The sequence below is a fragment of the Piliocolobus tephrosceles genome, chromosome 6 (assembly GCF_002776525.5).
Source record: "Piliocolobus tephrosceles isolate RC106 chromosome 6, ASM277652v3, whole genome shotgun sequence".
NCBI classification, from domain to species: domain Eukaryota; kingdom Metazoa; phylum Chordata; class Mammalia; order Primates; family Cercopithecidae; genus Piliocolobus; species Piliocolobus tephrosceles.
In genome coordinates this window covers 124,880,909-124,895,085 of record NC_045439.1, presented here as the reverse complement: position 1 = coordinate 124,895,085, position 14,177 = coordinate 124,880,909, and the positions used below count along the sequence as shown (strand labels likewise).

The 14,177-nt window shown below is 41.1% G+C and overlaps 1 protein-coding gene across 6 annotated transcripts in view; it reads right to left on the bottom strand.

The window, feature by feature from the left end:
- The window catches only part of CHD8 (chromodomain helicase DNA binding protein 8), a 69,814-nt gene that overhangs the window by 36,798 nt on the left and 18,839 nt on the right, over positions 1 to 14,177 (bottom strand). For 2 of the 6 annotated variants that reach the window (XM_023230484.1, XM_023230485.2), the window contains exons 2-5: positions 7,609 to 8,666; positions 5,771 to 6,142; positions 4,678 to 5,063; positions 3,564 to 3,678 (exon numbers count right to left, since the gene is read on the bottom strand). In XM_023230484.1, the coding sequence (XP_023086252.1) occupies positions 3,564 to 3,678; positions 4,678 to 5,063; positions 5,771 to 6,142; positions 7,609 to 8,451 (1,716 nt within the window). In that variant the 5' untranslated portion in view covers positions 8,452 to 8,666. Of the gene's footprint in view, positions 1 to 3,563; positions 3,679 to 4,677; positions 5,064 to 5,770; positions 6,143 to 7,608; positions 8,667 to 13,702; positions 13,768 to 13,996; positions 14,102 to 14,177 lie in introns of those variants that run through there. The other 4 variants (XM_023230486.1, XM_023230483.1, XM_023230487.1 and 1 more) reach the window with 4 other exon arrangements.

Sequence of the window (14,177 nt, the reverse complement as noted above, 5' to 3'; positions counted from 1 at the left end):
GAGTAGGTATGGAATACTAATATTTAGTGGAAGTAGAAGTAGAGTGTTCATGAAAGTAAGAAATATTTCCAGAAGGATATACAAGAAACTGGTAACAGAGGCTACCTCTGGGGAGAACTGGGAGACTGTGAGGCTGGGTTCTAGGAAACTTTTCACAGTGTCTACTTTATTGCACTGTTGTAATTTTTCTCACACACTTTTTTTTTTGAAATGGAGTTTTGCTCTTGTTGCCCAGGCTGGAGCACAATGGCATGATCTCAGCTCACTGCAACCTCTGCCTCCTGGGTTCAAGCGATTCTCCTCCCTCAGCCTCCAGAGTAGCTGGGATTACAGGCATGTGCCACCATGCCCAGCAAATTTTGTATTTTTAGCGGAGACAGGGTTTCTCCATGTTGGTCAGGCTGGACTCAAACTCCCAACCTCAGGGGATCTGCCTGCTTGGCCTCCCAAAGTGCTGGGATTACAGGCATAAGCCACCGCACCTGGCCTCACATATGTATTTTTAAACTGAAAAATAAAATACATATATGTATTTTATTTTAAACAGTCAAGTTAAAAAAATTTCACACAGGGCCAAAGGATAAAAAATTAAAGTACAATAATCATGACCCACTTACCATTCAACCCTTCTCTTCAAAGATACATATTCTTATCCATTTCTTGTATATCCTTCCAGAAAAAAATTGATGCATATACATATATGTACACAGACACACATACATACTTTAAACATTAAAAAGAGATACTACATACGCCTTTTTTCATTAATAATAAGTCTTCCTTATTAGCACATCCCAACCTAGTTCACTGTTTTTAACTGCCATCTAGTATTCTACTGCATGAATATTGCCAATTTTACTTAACTATTTCTCCACCAATGGACATCTAATTTTTTTGACATTTTTGCTATTGCAAATATTGCTACAATACATATATCCCTGCATTCTTTTGAGAACATACTCATAAGGTAATTTCCTAGGTGCAGAATCATTGAGTAAAATGAAATTAACATTCTAAATTTTTCTATATATTGAAACACCAACTTGCCAAAAAAATTGTCCCAATTAACATTCCCATCAACTGTGTCTAAGTGTCTGCTCCTTAACTTCACTGCCAATATTGTCATTCTCACTTGTCATAGACTGAATTGTATCCCCCCACCAAATCCACATGTTGAAGCCGCTAACCCCCAGTACCTCAGAATGCAAATGTATTAGGGAAATTGGAAATATAGGGCTTTCAAACGGTCTAAGTTAAAATAAGGCCTATTTCTAAGTTAAAATAAGGCCACCAGCATGAGCCCTAATCCAATCTGACTAGCGTCCTTACAGAAGGAAGAAATCTGGATACACAAAAAGACACCAGGGATGTGTACAAATAGAGGAAGGACCACGTGAAGACACAATGAGAAGGTGGCCTTCTGCAAGCCAAGAAAACCCTCAGGAGAAAATAAACTTGCAGACCATTTGATCTTGGATTTCTAGCCTCCAGAACTATAAGGAAATAAATGTCCACACCGAGTGCAGTGGCTCACACCTGTAATCCCAGCACTTTGGGAGGAAAAGGCAGGTGAATCACCTGAGGTCAAGAGATTGAGGCCAGCCTGGCCAACATGGTGAATACAAAATTAGAATACAAAATTTTGTATTACTAAAAATACAAAAATTAGCTGGGCGTGGTGGCACACACCTACGATCCCAGCTACTCAGGAGGCTGAGGCAGGAGAATCACTTGAACCTGGGAGGTGGAGGTTGCAGTGAGCCGAGATTGCGCCACTGCATTCTAGCCTGGGTGACAGAACGAGACCCTGTCTCAAAAAAAAAAGACACAAAGAAACAAACAAAAAGAAAAGAAATGTTCATAGTTTAAGACACCTAGTCTGCGGTATTTTGTTATGGTGGTCCTAGCAAACTAACAGACCACTTTCTAAATTTTAGTAATCTCTGTGTATTCTGTATTATTAAAAATTTCCTTCATTGTTTTTGTTTAACAAATACTTCATTACTTTATTTGCATAATCCTCTAATCCTTATTTAACCTTTACTTAAAAAACAAGTTGTTTTAACAAATCACATCCATTTTGTGTTGCTATAACAGAGTACCCAGGATTGGGTAATTTATTTTAATAAAAAAAGAAATGTAGCCAGGTGCAGTGGCTCCTGCCTGTAATCCCAGCACTTTGGAGGCTGAGGCAGGTGGATCGCTTGAGGCCAGGAGTTGAACACCAACCTGACCAACATGGCAAAACCCTGTCTCTACTAAAAATTACAAAAATTAGCTGGGCATGGTGGCGCACACCTGTAATCCCAGCTACTCAGGAGGCTGAGGTAGGACAACTGCTTGAACCTGCCATAAGGCAACAAATCAGAGATGGAAGCCTACAAATCAGAGATGCCTGCCATAAGGCAACAAATCAGAGATGGAAGCCTACACTTCTGGTCTAGTTTCTTTTGGTCTCTTCCAACGTCTCTCATCTTCAAAACATAGGAAGAAACTTTGTCCCTAGCTACCCTGACTTCACAGAGTCAGAATCCTGAAGTGTAGAAAAGGTAAGCCAAAGGGATTCTTGGCGAGTTCGAAGAGAGAGTCAAGTTTTGACCCAGCCAGAAGGGCAATCATGCAGCATGATTTCATATGATTTGCTTAGTATTTGAAACACTGGAATTTGAGAAAATGAGTATTGCTTTTTTTCTCTGAGACAGAGACTCGCTCTGTTGCCCAGGCTGGAGTGCAATGGCACGATCTCGGCTCACTGCAACCTCCACCTCCCAGGTTCGAGTGATTCTCCTGCCTTAGACTCCCGAGTAGCTGGGATTATAGGCACCCACCACCACACCCGGCTAATTTTTGTATTTTTAGTAGAGATGGGGTTTCACCTGGTTGACCAGGCTGGTCTCCAACTCCTGACCTCAGGTGATCCACGGCCTCGGCCTCCCAAAGTGCTGGGAGTGAGTGGTGTGAGCCACTATGTCCGGGCAAGTATCACTATTTTTATAGTAGTATGCTCTTTTTTTATAGTATAGTATAGTAATATGCTCTTTGCCTAAAAAAATAATTTTTTTTTTTTTTTTAGTAATATGCTCTTTGCCTAAAAAAATAATTTAAAGACACTGACCCACAGTGAGAGGCCAAGGCAGGCAGATCACTTGAGGTCAGGAGTTTGAGATCAGCTTGGCTAACATGGTAAAACCTGGTCTCTACTAAAAAAATACAAAAATTAGCTGGGCATGGTGGTGCATGCCTGTAATTCTAGTTACTCGGGAGGCTACGGCAGGAGAATTGTTTGAAACCGGGAGGCAGAGGTTGAAGTAAGCTGAGATCGTGCCACTGCACTCCAGACCTGGACGACAGAACAAGACTCTGTCTCAAGAAGAAAAACAACAACAACAACAACAACAGAAAAAAAGACATTGACCAGGTCCATTGACCTTTTAGGCCTACGTCCAGTTTAGAAAAACCAAAGAAATGTGTATAGACTTATAACCTCTCAATATCTTCTTGGTTTGGTTAGCCATAATTAAACATGGTTTTTTTTCTACTAAATTCTTTTGGGATCCTTTTACCTGAATGCTGCTTTCTTCATCTTCTCGAGGTGACTGTGCAGGCATGACTTCCACATCTGAATTATCAGATGAGGTATTACGTTTTCTCTTCTTACCCACTACAGGAGTGATGGTGCTAAAAAAGGAAAAAACCAAATTCATTTTCAGCGAAGGCAAAGAAAATTTAGCAGTAAAAAAACATAATTAATCTAAACCATCACATACAAAACTTCCAGACAGTCAATAGGACACACAGCTATTAAATAGGGTGTTTGAAAAAAAGAAGATATTAGGATTTGTAAACCACTGACTGACTCTCACACCATATTTGACAAATCCTTGTTATTACTGTGTTCACAAATATCTGAAGGAAGGTAGCACAAGATAGAAGAATAAATACCAGATTAAGATGCAGTTCCACTTCTGTCACTACAAGAGCATTAGTTTCATTATTTGTAAATATTAGAGAGATAATACCTGTCCTGACAGTTACTGAGGCTCAAATAAGAAATATAAAACTGTCTTTTAAAAGCTGAAAAATCCGGTACAAATATAAAGCATTATTATATTTGCACCCCAAAGCCTGAAGAATCCCAGAGAGTAAACGCCAGTAAGAGAGGAGAAGATACAAGACATGGAAGGGAAAGAGAGGACACTCAGTTATGACAAGATTATGTGGCAAGCCACACTTTTCTGTCAACACTGCTTAAAGTTAATGGTAGATGCTGAAATCTCCAATTCACAGATGAGATGCAAGAACAGGACAGCTATGCCTCCAGTAGTTCTCTTTTTACTGATGTGGGTGGTAGGAGGTAGTGGGAAATCTCTTTCACAGTACAGTAATACAAAATCAGGACAAATATATGAATGCAGAGTCACAGCTTTTAAAGGTAACTCCCAACACAGTGACTATCTTTCCTGTGCCTTTGTGTTTTCCTCTTAAAATATGCTAATTTCAGTTTTCCATTTAACAAATCCTGTAAGCATTAGGACAGAAAAAAGAAAGGCCTTATTATTTTCTATAATAGATCATCTTGAACTATGTAGCTAGTAAATACATATAAGTTCCTCAACCCATTTTAGAAATGAGTCCTCTGCCCTCAAATGTCCCATCAAAACGGCAAAGAGTACTCACTTTAGCTTACTCTTGCCCTTTGTTTTGGAGGTACCAGATGTTTTATTCTTCTTTGGCTTTTCCTCTTTCAGCCTCTCCCCAGCACTCTTCTTCCTGCGTTTCTTCTCACCTTCCTCCTCTGGCCGAACGCTGGGCAACTCATCCTCATTTAAGACTCGAGGTATGTTCTGCTCACCGCGGGCACGGGCCCTCGCAATGGCCTCTGCTACAATCCGATTTGCTTTCTCTTGTTTCTTCTGGTGTTCCAATCTGCGGTTTTCCTCCATTCCTGTCTTTCCCCCCGAATGAGGAGCAGAACTTGCTGGTGATGACAAAGCTGCCACTTCACTGGCACTTAGAACTTTAACTACAGAGAGCCCAGAAGAGGCCCCTTGGGAAGAGCCAGCCTATAGAAATAAAGACACTACAATTTCAACTTGCTTGTAGTTAAATGGCCTAAATAAAATCCAGCTGTGAAGCAGGGGGGCTAGAAACTAGTTCTTTAATCCCTCAAGAACCAAGCTCAGACTAAATCTTACTGAACCTACACCTATTTTTTAAAATGTATTCTTTTGGTGGGAGAAGGGTGAGAAAAAGCAAGAATTCTGCCAAAATAAACTTCAGTATCTTTTCGTTATGCTTCCATCAATACACATCTCCATTACTTCAGAAAAATTACAACTAATATATCCAATATTGGGCTCTGACCTAACAGTAAAAAAATTCAAATTCTACGCTTGGCCTACCTTTTATCTGCCTGGGGGGCGGGGGGAGGGCAGGGTGGCGGGGGTGAGAGGAGGACTGATCACTTATTTCTTTATATCCTTTCTGAAATATCATTTAAAGGATATCGCAAATCATTTTCATTTCACAATAATATTAGGAAAAGACTGTAAATGGAACAATTAAAAAATACATACTAAATAACCTCATATCCCAAACCCAACAATCCCTCTCTAACCTTTTAATAATATAATTAAAATAAGGTTTCCAGGGATGAAAGAATTAAGTCTGCATCTCAGTTCAGAGATACAAAACTAGAGTGGTTACCGAGGGCAACAGCAATGGACTAAGTTTTGTTTTCTTTCTTTTCCTTACTATGTAAGTCTCTCACCTGCGGCTGCAGTACCACCTTGACTGGTACTGAAAGTCTTTGTCCTGGGCTTTGTCCTGGTCCCATTATCTGAGCCTGCTGTACAGAGGACAGAGTCACTGGCTGGGTTGAGGGTGGCTGCTGGGGCTGTGGCTGCGATGATGGTGGTTGTGGTACAATCTGGATTTTTTGCTGTGGTTGCTGCACCTGCAGCTGGATAGTTACTACCTTGGCAGGCTGCCCTTGGGCATTCTTGGCTTGAGTCAGGGCTGCCAGCTGGTTGCCCTGTAACACTATCTTGCCTGGTAGACTCCCTAGCACAACATGCCGATGTCCTTGGGGACCTCCAGACTGTGGCTGCTGGAGGACCAGGGTGATGCGTTTCGATTCACCCTAAAGTGAAGAAAGGAAATTGCAAGAGGAGTACAACATTAAAGAATTGTATACTCTGAAATATTTACACCAGTTTTCTTCATCCTAGAATCATAAAAACTGTGGGTCAAAAGACACAGTACAATTCACTTTGTTCATCACCCTATCTGTCTTGATAGAATCTTTTTTGTTATTTTTAGAGACAGGGTCTCACGGTATTGCCCAAGCTAGAGTGCACTGGCTATTTACAGGCACAACCCTACTGCTGATCGGCAAGGGAGTGCTGCTCTGCTCGTTTCCAAAATGGGCCAATTCATTCCTCCTTAGGCAACCTGGTGTCCCTTGCTCCTGGGAGGTCACCATATTGATGTCAAACTTAGTGCAGATGCCTGATTAGCATAGCACACCAACAGCCCAGAAATCCTAGCCTCAAGTGATCCTCCCACTTCAGCCTCCTGAGTAGCTGGTACTATAGGTGCATGCACCATGCCCAGCTAATTTTTATTTATTTTTTTTGTAGAGATGAGGTCTATGTTTTCCAGGCTGGTCTCGAACTCCTGGCCTCAAGCGATCCTCTGGCCTCAGCCTCCCAAAGCGCTGGGACTATCAGCTGTCCTGACAGAATCTTTTCTATAATGCTTCTGCTTAGTAGGTATCAAGCTATGTTTTTAAAACTCCTGATGGAAGGCTATCTTCTAATGCAGCAGTTCATTTATGGAAACCTATTAATACAAAATTCCTTATATTGAATTGAAATCTGCCTCCTTGTAGCTTCTTCCCACTAGACCTACTTTTTTTTAAAGACGGGGTCTCACTCTGTGGCCCAGGCTGGTCTTGAACTCCTGGCCTCAAGCAATCCTCCTGCCTCAGCCTCCTGAGTAGCTGGGATCACAGGTGAGAGATATTATGCCTGGCTAGTCCTACTTATCTCAATCCTGCGCCCCCACCGCCACCAACTCTTTTGGCCCTTTATTCAGATGCTAGAGCCTCTACCATCTTACACTAGAAACTAACACTTTCACTGAGCAAAGTAGGAGGGGGACAATCTTAGTAATAAGAATACAAGAAAGATATAAATAGCTCTTACAAGTCTTGTAAATATAAAGATAATTCTTCAAAGATGTTTCTTTGTTCCCATAGCATCCCATATTTCTCATAAAACTTTGTATCACACAATTATTGTGAACTGTTGCTTAATATCTTTCCTGGCAGATGGTGAGCTCTGTAAGGACAGGGACTGTGTTTGTCTTATTTAGCACCAGCTAGGTACAATGTAAACATGTAGTAAGAGCTCAAAAAATATGTTAACATTAACTGCTTCCACCTAGCAAGTACTAAGTACGTGGCTGTCACACTAACTGATAAAAAGCAAAGATGGAATTTAAATAGGCTTTCCCAGAGAAAGCTCTCATGCGCTCGCTCTCTCTCAAAGAGTTGCTGGGCCCTCTATCAAACCAAAATTCACCTCCCCCTTTCACTCAAGTCACCTGGGTAGGTGTAGAGGTCAGTGTAACTGCAGGCTTCAGTGGGGGCCCTGTGGCCCCAGGGTTTCCAGCAGGAGCTGGACCCTTAACTGGCTGGAGGACCAGCTGCTTTACTGGTCGGCTGGGCTGGACAATGCGCTGAACAGCAGCCTGGTTCCCAGGGACCTTGGCGGCCAACACTGTATTACCAGAGACAATGGAAACACCTGGTCGAAGGGGTGTGCCGGTTAGCACTTTGGTAAAAGTGACTTTTCCACCATTGGCTGTGCCTGCCACCAGGGGCTGAGCTGTGCTGGTGATACCTTGGGCCTGAATTTGTGCCACATGGGCACCAGTGACTGAGGAGCTTGGTGGGGCCTTAAGGATAACAATCTTAGGGGCTGACTGAGGTGGCTGCCCTCCAGCACTACTGGAGGAGACAGCTGTGGCAGAGACACCCATGAAAGGATTCCCTTGGCTCAGGATCTCCTGGCTCTTGGAGACCTGCAAAAGTCCTGATGTTGGCGTCGATGTCTGTAAGACAGGTTGGGCTGGCTGCTCCTGGCTGGCAGGCTGAGTGGTATAATCATGCAAGGTTATGGATTCTGGAGCTGGAGCTGTGGATTCTTTGGGAAGTTCTGTGGGAGCTGTTTCCTCTGGTGGAGGGACCAGTTCACTTGCTGATGAATTCCCCACATCACCACCTCCACCATCCTGGTTCATCTGATCCAAGGAGTCCAGAGAGCTTGGCAGTCCAAGGGCTTCCTCAATGGGGTCTTGTGTGACCTGGTTAAAGCTGTCATCAGTCAAAGAGTCCAGGCCAAATAAATTTGGGTCATCAAACAGATCCATGATGGGGTCTGCCATCTTGGGAAAGTAATGGAGGGTATTTCTCCAAGGTCTAGGGAGGGAAGGGGAGGGGGGGTACTGGCTCTCCCCTCCCCTCCCCTATTAAGAAAAAAATGTACACAATGTAAGAGGACTACTCTTCAAGTATAGAGGCAAGAAACAAGTGCATGTCAGATTGTCCTGACCTTCATGGAGCAAGATGGCTAGGTCTTCAGAGGAAGATGGTGGAACTCCTGTTGTAGGAATACAAATACAAATGAAAAATAAGCAAAGTTGGTGATCTCAGAGAAAATTTTTCCTTCTAAGGTACTTTCTTAATATCAAATAGCATGAATATAAGAGGGAAATGTGAGGAAATCTGAGGACGGACATACAGCAGAAAGAACACTCATATTTCTGCTTCAAAACTAAAACTAAAAGAGAAAAATAACAACAACCCCCTCTTGGGCACTTACACCTACAAACTTTAAAGATTCTGTCTGTCAAGAGCATTTGGCTGTCTCTCTCCGTTTAACAATTATTATTCTTTGGTAAAGATAAAATTTAAATTCATTTACCTTCTATTTTCAGTTTTTAAGTTAGTAGAACTCAAAAATATGCCACAAGAATTACAGTGACTCTACAGATAAAGGTTTCTGGATATATTCTATTTTATAAATATTTCTTGTGTTTTATATATTTTTACTTACTATTGGCAAAAATAACCATCTTTAACCAAGGCTCATAGTACAATCTCACCAAGCTGATTATACAATTTTACCCAGGAAGTTTTGCAACCTTTAGTGTAGTTAACATATTAATCTATAATAGGGTTTTTGTTCTCAAGTTCCCTCTCAAGAAACCTTTCTCATATTTAAAATAAAAAATGTCAATTGCAAAGGAGTCAACATTTTGTTTCCAATTTACATTCCCAACTTCCTCTCTTACCATCTCTTATATGTATCTTACATTCCAGTCCAACTAGACTACACAATTCCCTTAATGCGATTCCTACCTGTGTGACTTTGCTTATGATGCTGTATTTTCTGCCTGGAACACGTCCTCTCCATCCCAATGCCAATAATCTTTCGCAGCTAAAATCCTACCAACCCTCAAAGGTCTTCGAATCCATTAAGTGAGCCCTGAACCGCTGACCCTTTAACAACTGAGCAACTTGTGATGACTTGATCTCCACCTCCTTTAAATACCCACACCATTGTTTATACCTTATTTAAAGCACTTACATTTAATATTTTATTATAATGACCTAAGTCTGTCTATATCTTCTGAAGGCCCAAATGGTTACTTTGTGCAAATTGTAAAAAGTTGCCTACTTCTCAAGATGCTTGGAAAATTGCCATACTAAATATATAAAAGTTGGTTATGAATGTATGCAATGTACACTCTCCACAACCCTGTACCATGGCCCAGCTCCTCTTTCTCTAGGAGAAAGTTCTTGGATGATGGGGACTATGTCTTATTTGTCTGTGGATCCCTAAAGAACCAGCAGGACACGGCACATATAGTAGCTAATCAAAAAACAGTTAATGAATTATACTTGCTTGCATTATCTGGAGTAAACCGTTTGATCCTCACAGAAACTAAATGGTATTCTTTGAGTCTAACATGAGATGGTAAAAAGCTTCCTATCTTGAAAACGTGTCTTATGAATGGCTGAAAGTAGGTTTACAAAATCCATGCCTAGGGTTTTAAGTTCATGAAACTAGTGGAAGAAAAAAAGGTATCAAAGACAGGGAAGTATGTCACCATATAACCCAAATATATGAAAAAGAAATATCTGTTCTTTGTATATGATGATAATATTTGACAATATAGGAAAGTCTTGCTTGGTAAGACCATTTCTCCTAACTTTTGGAAGACACCAGATAAGAAATTTCAGGGACACAGTCCTGACTGAAGGAGACTTTTCCATACAACCCCCCATGCTATGTTTTTTTCCTTCCCAACCCATCTCACTTATCATTATAAAACAATATAATATGGGTTAATAGATCAGATACTCCAACACAGACAAAGAATAAACACATGAGTCAAAATTACAAAGTATACATGGTATCTCCAACAATGTTAAACAAGATCTTCCTTGCTTTAGTAATTGTATACTTTTCATATCTCAACCCAAGATCCATACCATCTCCCATTCCTGGCTAGGCTATTCCACCAGCTCATTCCAGCCTTTCATATCTAATATGTGCCTCCAAATTACTCAAAATGGCAATCAGAAAAGTTATGAATGTTTCCTGATTTAATGAAAACCTACTCAATAACTTGATATTAATAAATTTCCTCCCCATTATCATCAACTTTTTTCCAGTATTCCTACTTTGGCACCAATTATCTTTCATTCTCTATTCACCATCAGAAGTTAAAGTATCTACAGCTAGGAGTAATATAAAAACAACAGTGAAAGTTTCTTTTCTTTTTTTTTTTTTTTCAAGACCGAGTTTCGCTCCTGTTGCCCAGGATGGAATGCAATGGTGTGATCTCAGTTCACCACAACCTCCACCTCCTGAGTTCAAGCGATTCTCCTGCCTCAGCCTCCCGAATAGGTGGGATTACAGGCCTGCGTCACCACGCTCGGCTAATTTTGTATTTTTAGTAGAGATGGATTTTCTCCATGTTGGTCAGGCTGGTCTCAAACTCCCGACCTCAGGTGATCCATCCACCTCAGCATCCCAAAGTGCTGGGATTATAGGCCTGAGCCACCTCACCGAAAGTTTCTACTAAATAGAAGTTTATGTTGCAAATAGTTTATAGCCTGCTCCTTCTTCCATGGAGTATTTTGTTACTTCCATGATTCCTTGCTATTTGTTAATTCTAATGCTCTTCCTTTCCCCCATAATGATCCAATCTTAGGCCTAGATTTTTTTTTTAAATAGGAGAAACAAGGCTAATGGTCTCTGATGAATCTCCTTACCCCCATATTACTTAGTATAAGCTTTTTAAAGATCAATGCATTATCATTTATCTCTCCCTTCCCAATTTTCGAACCAAATTTCTGCTTCTCCTACTTTGGTCTATGCCTAATAATTTAAAAATCTTGCCACCAAGTATCATTACTTCTCAGTCCCATCATCTCACCTATACCGACCCAATTCATCTCATATTTTTATCCTAGTCTCCTACTTCTTTTCTAGCTCTCATCTTTAAACTGTCCTTGAGTCTTACAAGATTAAACCTTCTCTCAACATACATCTAACTTTTTTTTAACCCTCCTTCTACTACTACTTGTGGGTTACTCTGGCTATATCCACAAATGGCTTATTTATTCTACCAAGCTCATCCATCTCATGAATCCTCTCATCCATCTCATGAATTCTCTTTCCTTGATTCAAACCCTAGTAGCAAAAATGAACAGATGTTAAGTGGGTTTCAAGGCAAAGTAACTGCCTAGATAAATAAGTCATACCAACTTTTATCACATTAAGAATGAAAAGCCAGTCTTGGCCCACCATTCCCCAAAAGAGAAACACATGTATGTGCTCAAAAGAAAAGACAAAATTTAGTGGTCGTACTTAGTCACTTTCCATAATTATAAACTAATGACCAGAATCATGACAGAAATCTTGGAGGGCATGTCGGGGGTGAGGAATGGCAGTGGAAGGGAAAAGTAACAAACTAGTCAGTTAATGTTAAAATCCAAGGCCACCTATCTAGAATCGCCAAATAACAATCCAATAACCTGTAGAAAAATACTTTATCATATATGCCAGCATAGCCCTTCACTTTATCTCCTTCTTAAAGGTGAAACTACTGCTTCCCCTTAAGACAGGTACAAACTGATGTTCTCCTGCAGCTTTACCACCTTTAATACAGTTCTTGATTTTTTTTGGAAATCCAGAGTCCCAAGTCTCTCATTCTTATTTTACATTATTCCTCAACCTTGCCCATTTCTATAATAAACTGCCTGTCCTATAAGAAAGTATTTTGTTTTAATTCTACCTTATATTTTTCCATCTCGATCTGTCCATACCTTTCAACAAAGCAGTGATTCTCAACCAGGGGATGCAGACTAAGGCCCTTAAGAAGGACTTCTGGGAACTGAGGGTGGAGATAAATGTGCAGTTCTTAAGGGTGCATTCAGTATTATAATTTTATATTTATCAAGTGAAAAAACTACATCTCATTGTTTAGGCTATTTATATTTACTAACACTGGACAAAGCCTTCTTGGCCAGTGAAGATCTATAAAAGACACATGTGAGGAGTAGGGGGCAGAGAAAGAAACATTCCTGGCTTGACAGAGTTACCAATATCTTTGGGATGGGATAAGATTTCCTATAGCCTCTCAAAAGGAGTTTATCATAATTTACTGTTTATGAGGGATGAGAAGCACTAGAAGAGATTAGTTCAGTCATCTAATAGATAAAATTATGTAAAATGAGCTACAGATATCTATTGCCCACTTATAGATTTCTCTGTAGTGACAACCTCTTAGAAGACAATGAACGAATGCAGTATTGACCAATGCTGACCTCTTTCTGTAATGTGCACTTTTAGAAAGTACCACTCATGACCAGTTAACCTCTAGCTGCTCAAAGGTTCGGAAAAAAATATTTTATTTACTTCAAAGTATAAATCTTGTTGTTGGAAACTGTATCCTTTCAAGAAGATCAGTTGCAGAGAGACATAAGTACATGTTACTGAAACATAAGATGGGTAGAAGCAGCTTAATTTAAATGAGAAATATCTTGAAAATAAAATAATCCAAAGGGCTAAAATGAAAATCACCAACATAATTTTAAAAGAGAAGTATTTTAAAACTGTACCATGAAGACATTTGTGAGACACGAAGGGTCTCAAATCTTACACAGAAATGAAAAATAAACACCCAAAGTGAATGCAATCACAATTTAGGGTCAGCAAAGGATCAGGATGGAAAGACATAGGACCCAATTGGAGCCACTCAGATTTCCTAAGTAGATCAAGATCCTAGGCCATTTTCTCTATCTTCACCATTCTCACTGCCAAATGTGTGGCTACTCTGTTTTTGTTTTCCAATTACTTAAAGAGAAAGCACTCACACCTCAATCAAGGGTATGGTCATTTGGGGGAAAATAAGGCTAGTAAAGTAAGACCTTGTGAATAAATCGGAAAAGCAAAACAGACAACTATGAAAGCTAAAGACATGTCTTTTCAGGGGGTAAAGAAGAAACTACAGAGATTTTGTACTCAAATGAAAAAAGGGAAAGGGCGAGGTGAGGAAGTGAGGGGTTGATGGAGAGGAAAACGCGACTGGGGTGGGGGTGGGGGGGACCCGGGTACATTACCTGCTCATACTGCCGGGGTTGGTGCCAGTAAGGTCCATAGAGCAGAGGCGGAAGATTTCTGGTAACTGGAGACCCCAAAATGGAAATTAGATACATGCACTTGAGGTAAGGAGCTAGCGGGGGTGCCCTCCAGGGTGGGGATGGCCAAGACGGGAAGATGCGGGGGGTGGGGGGTGTGGATGCCCGGGGTAGGAGCAAATGTTAGGGCGGAAGCTGCAGGCTGAGAAGCCCGACAAGCCCTGAAGGAGAAAAGGAGCCGTGCCTCACCCCAGTGGAGGAGAGAGGTGGCTTTACCTGCAGCGGCTGTGGGGGGCCGGTTCGCCCCTCTCCCTGTCTCTCCAGCACCAGTTCCCCCTCCTCCTGTGCAACCTAACCTGATGCTCCTGCCCGCCCCGCGCCATCATTGGCTAGAGCGCACTGCCAGTCACCAAAAGCGAGAAGACGCAAAACAGCGCAAAGGGCGGGACTATGAGGA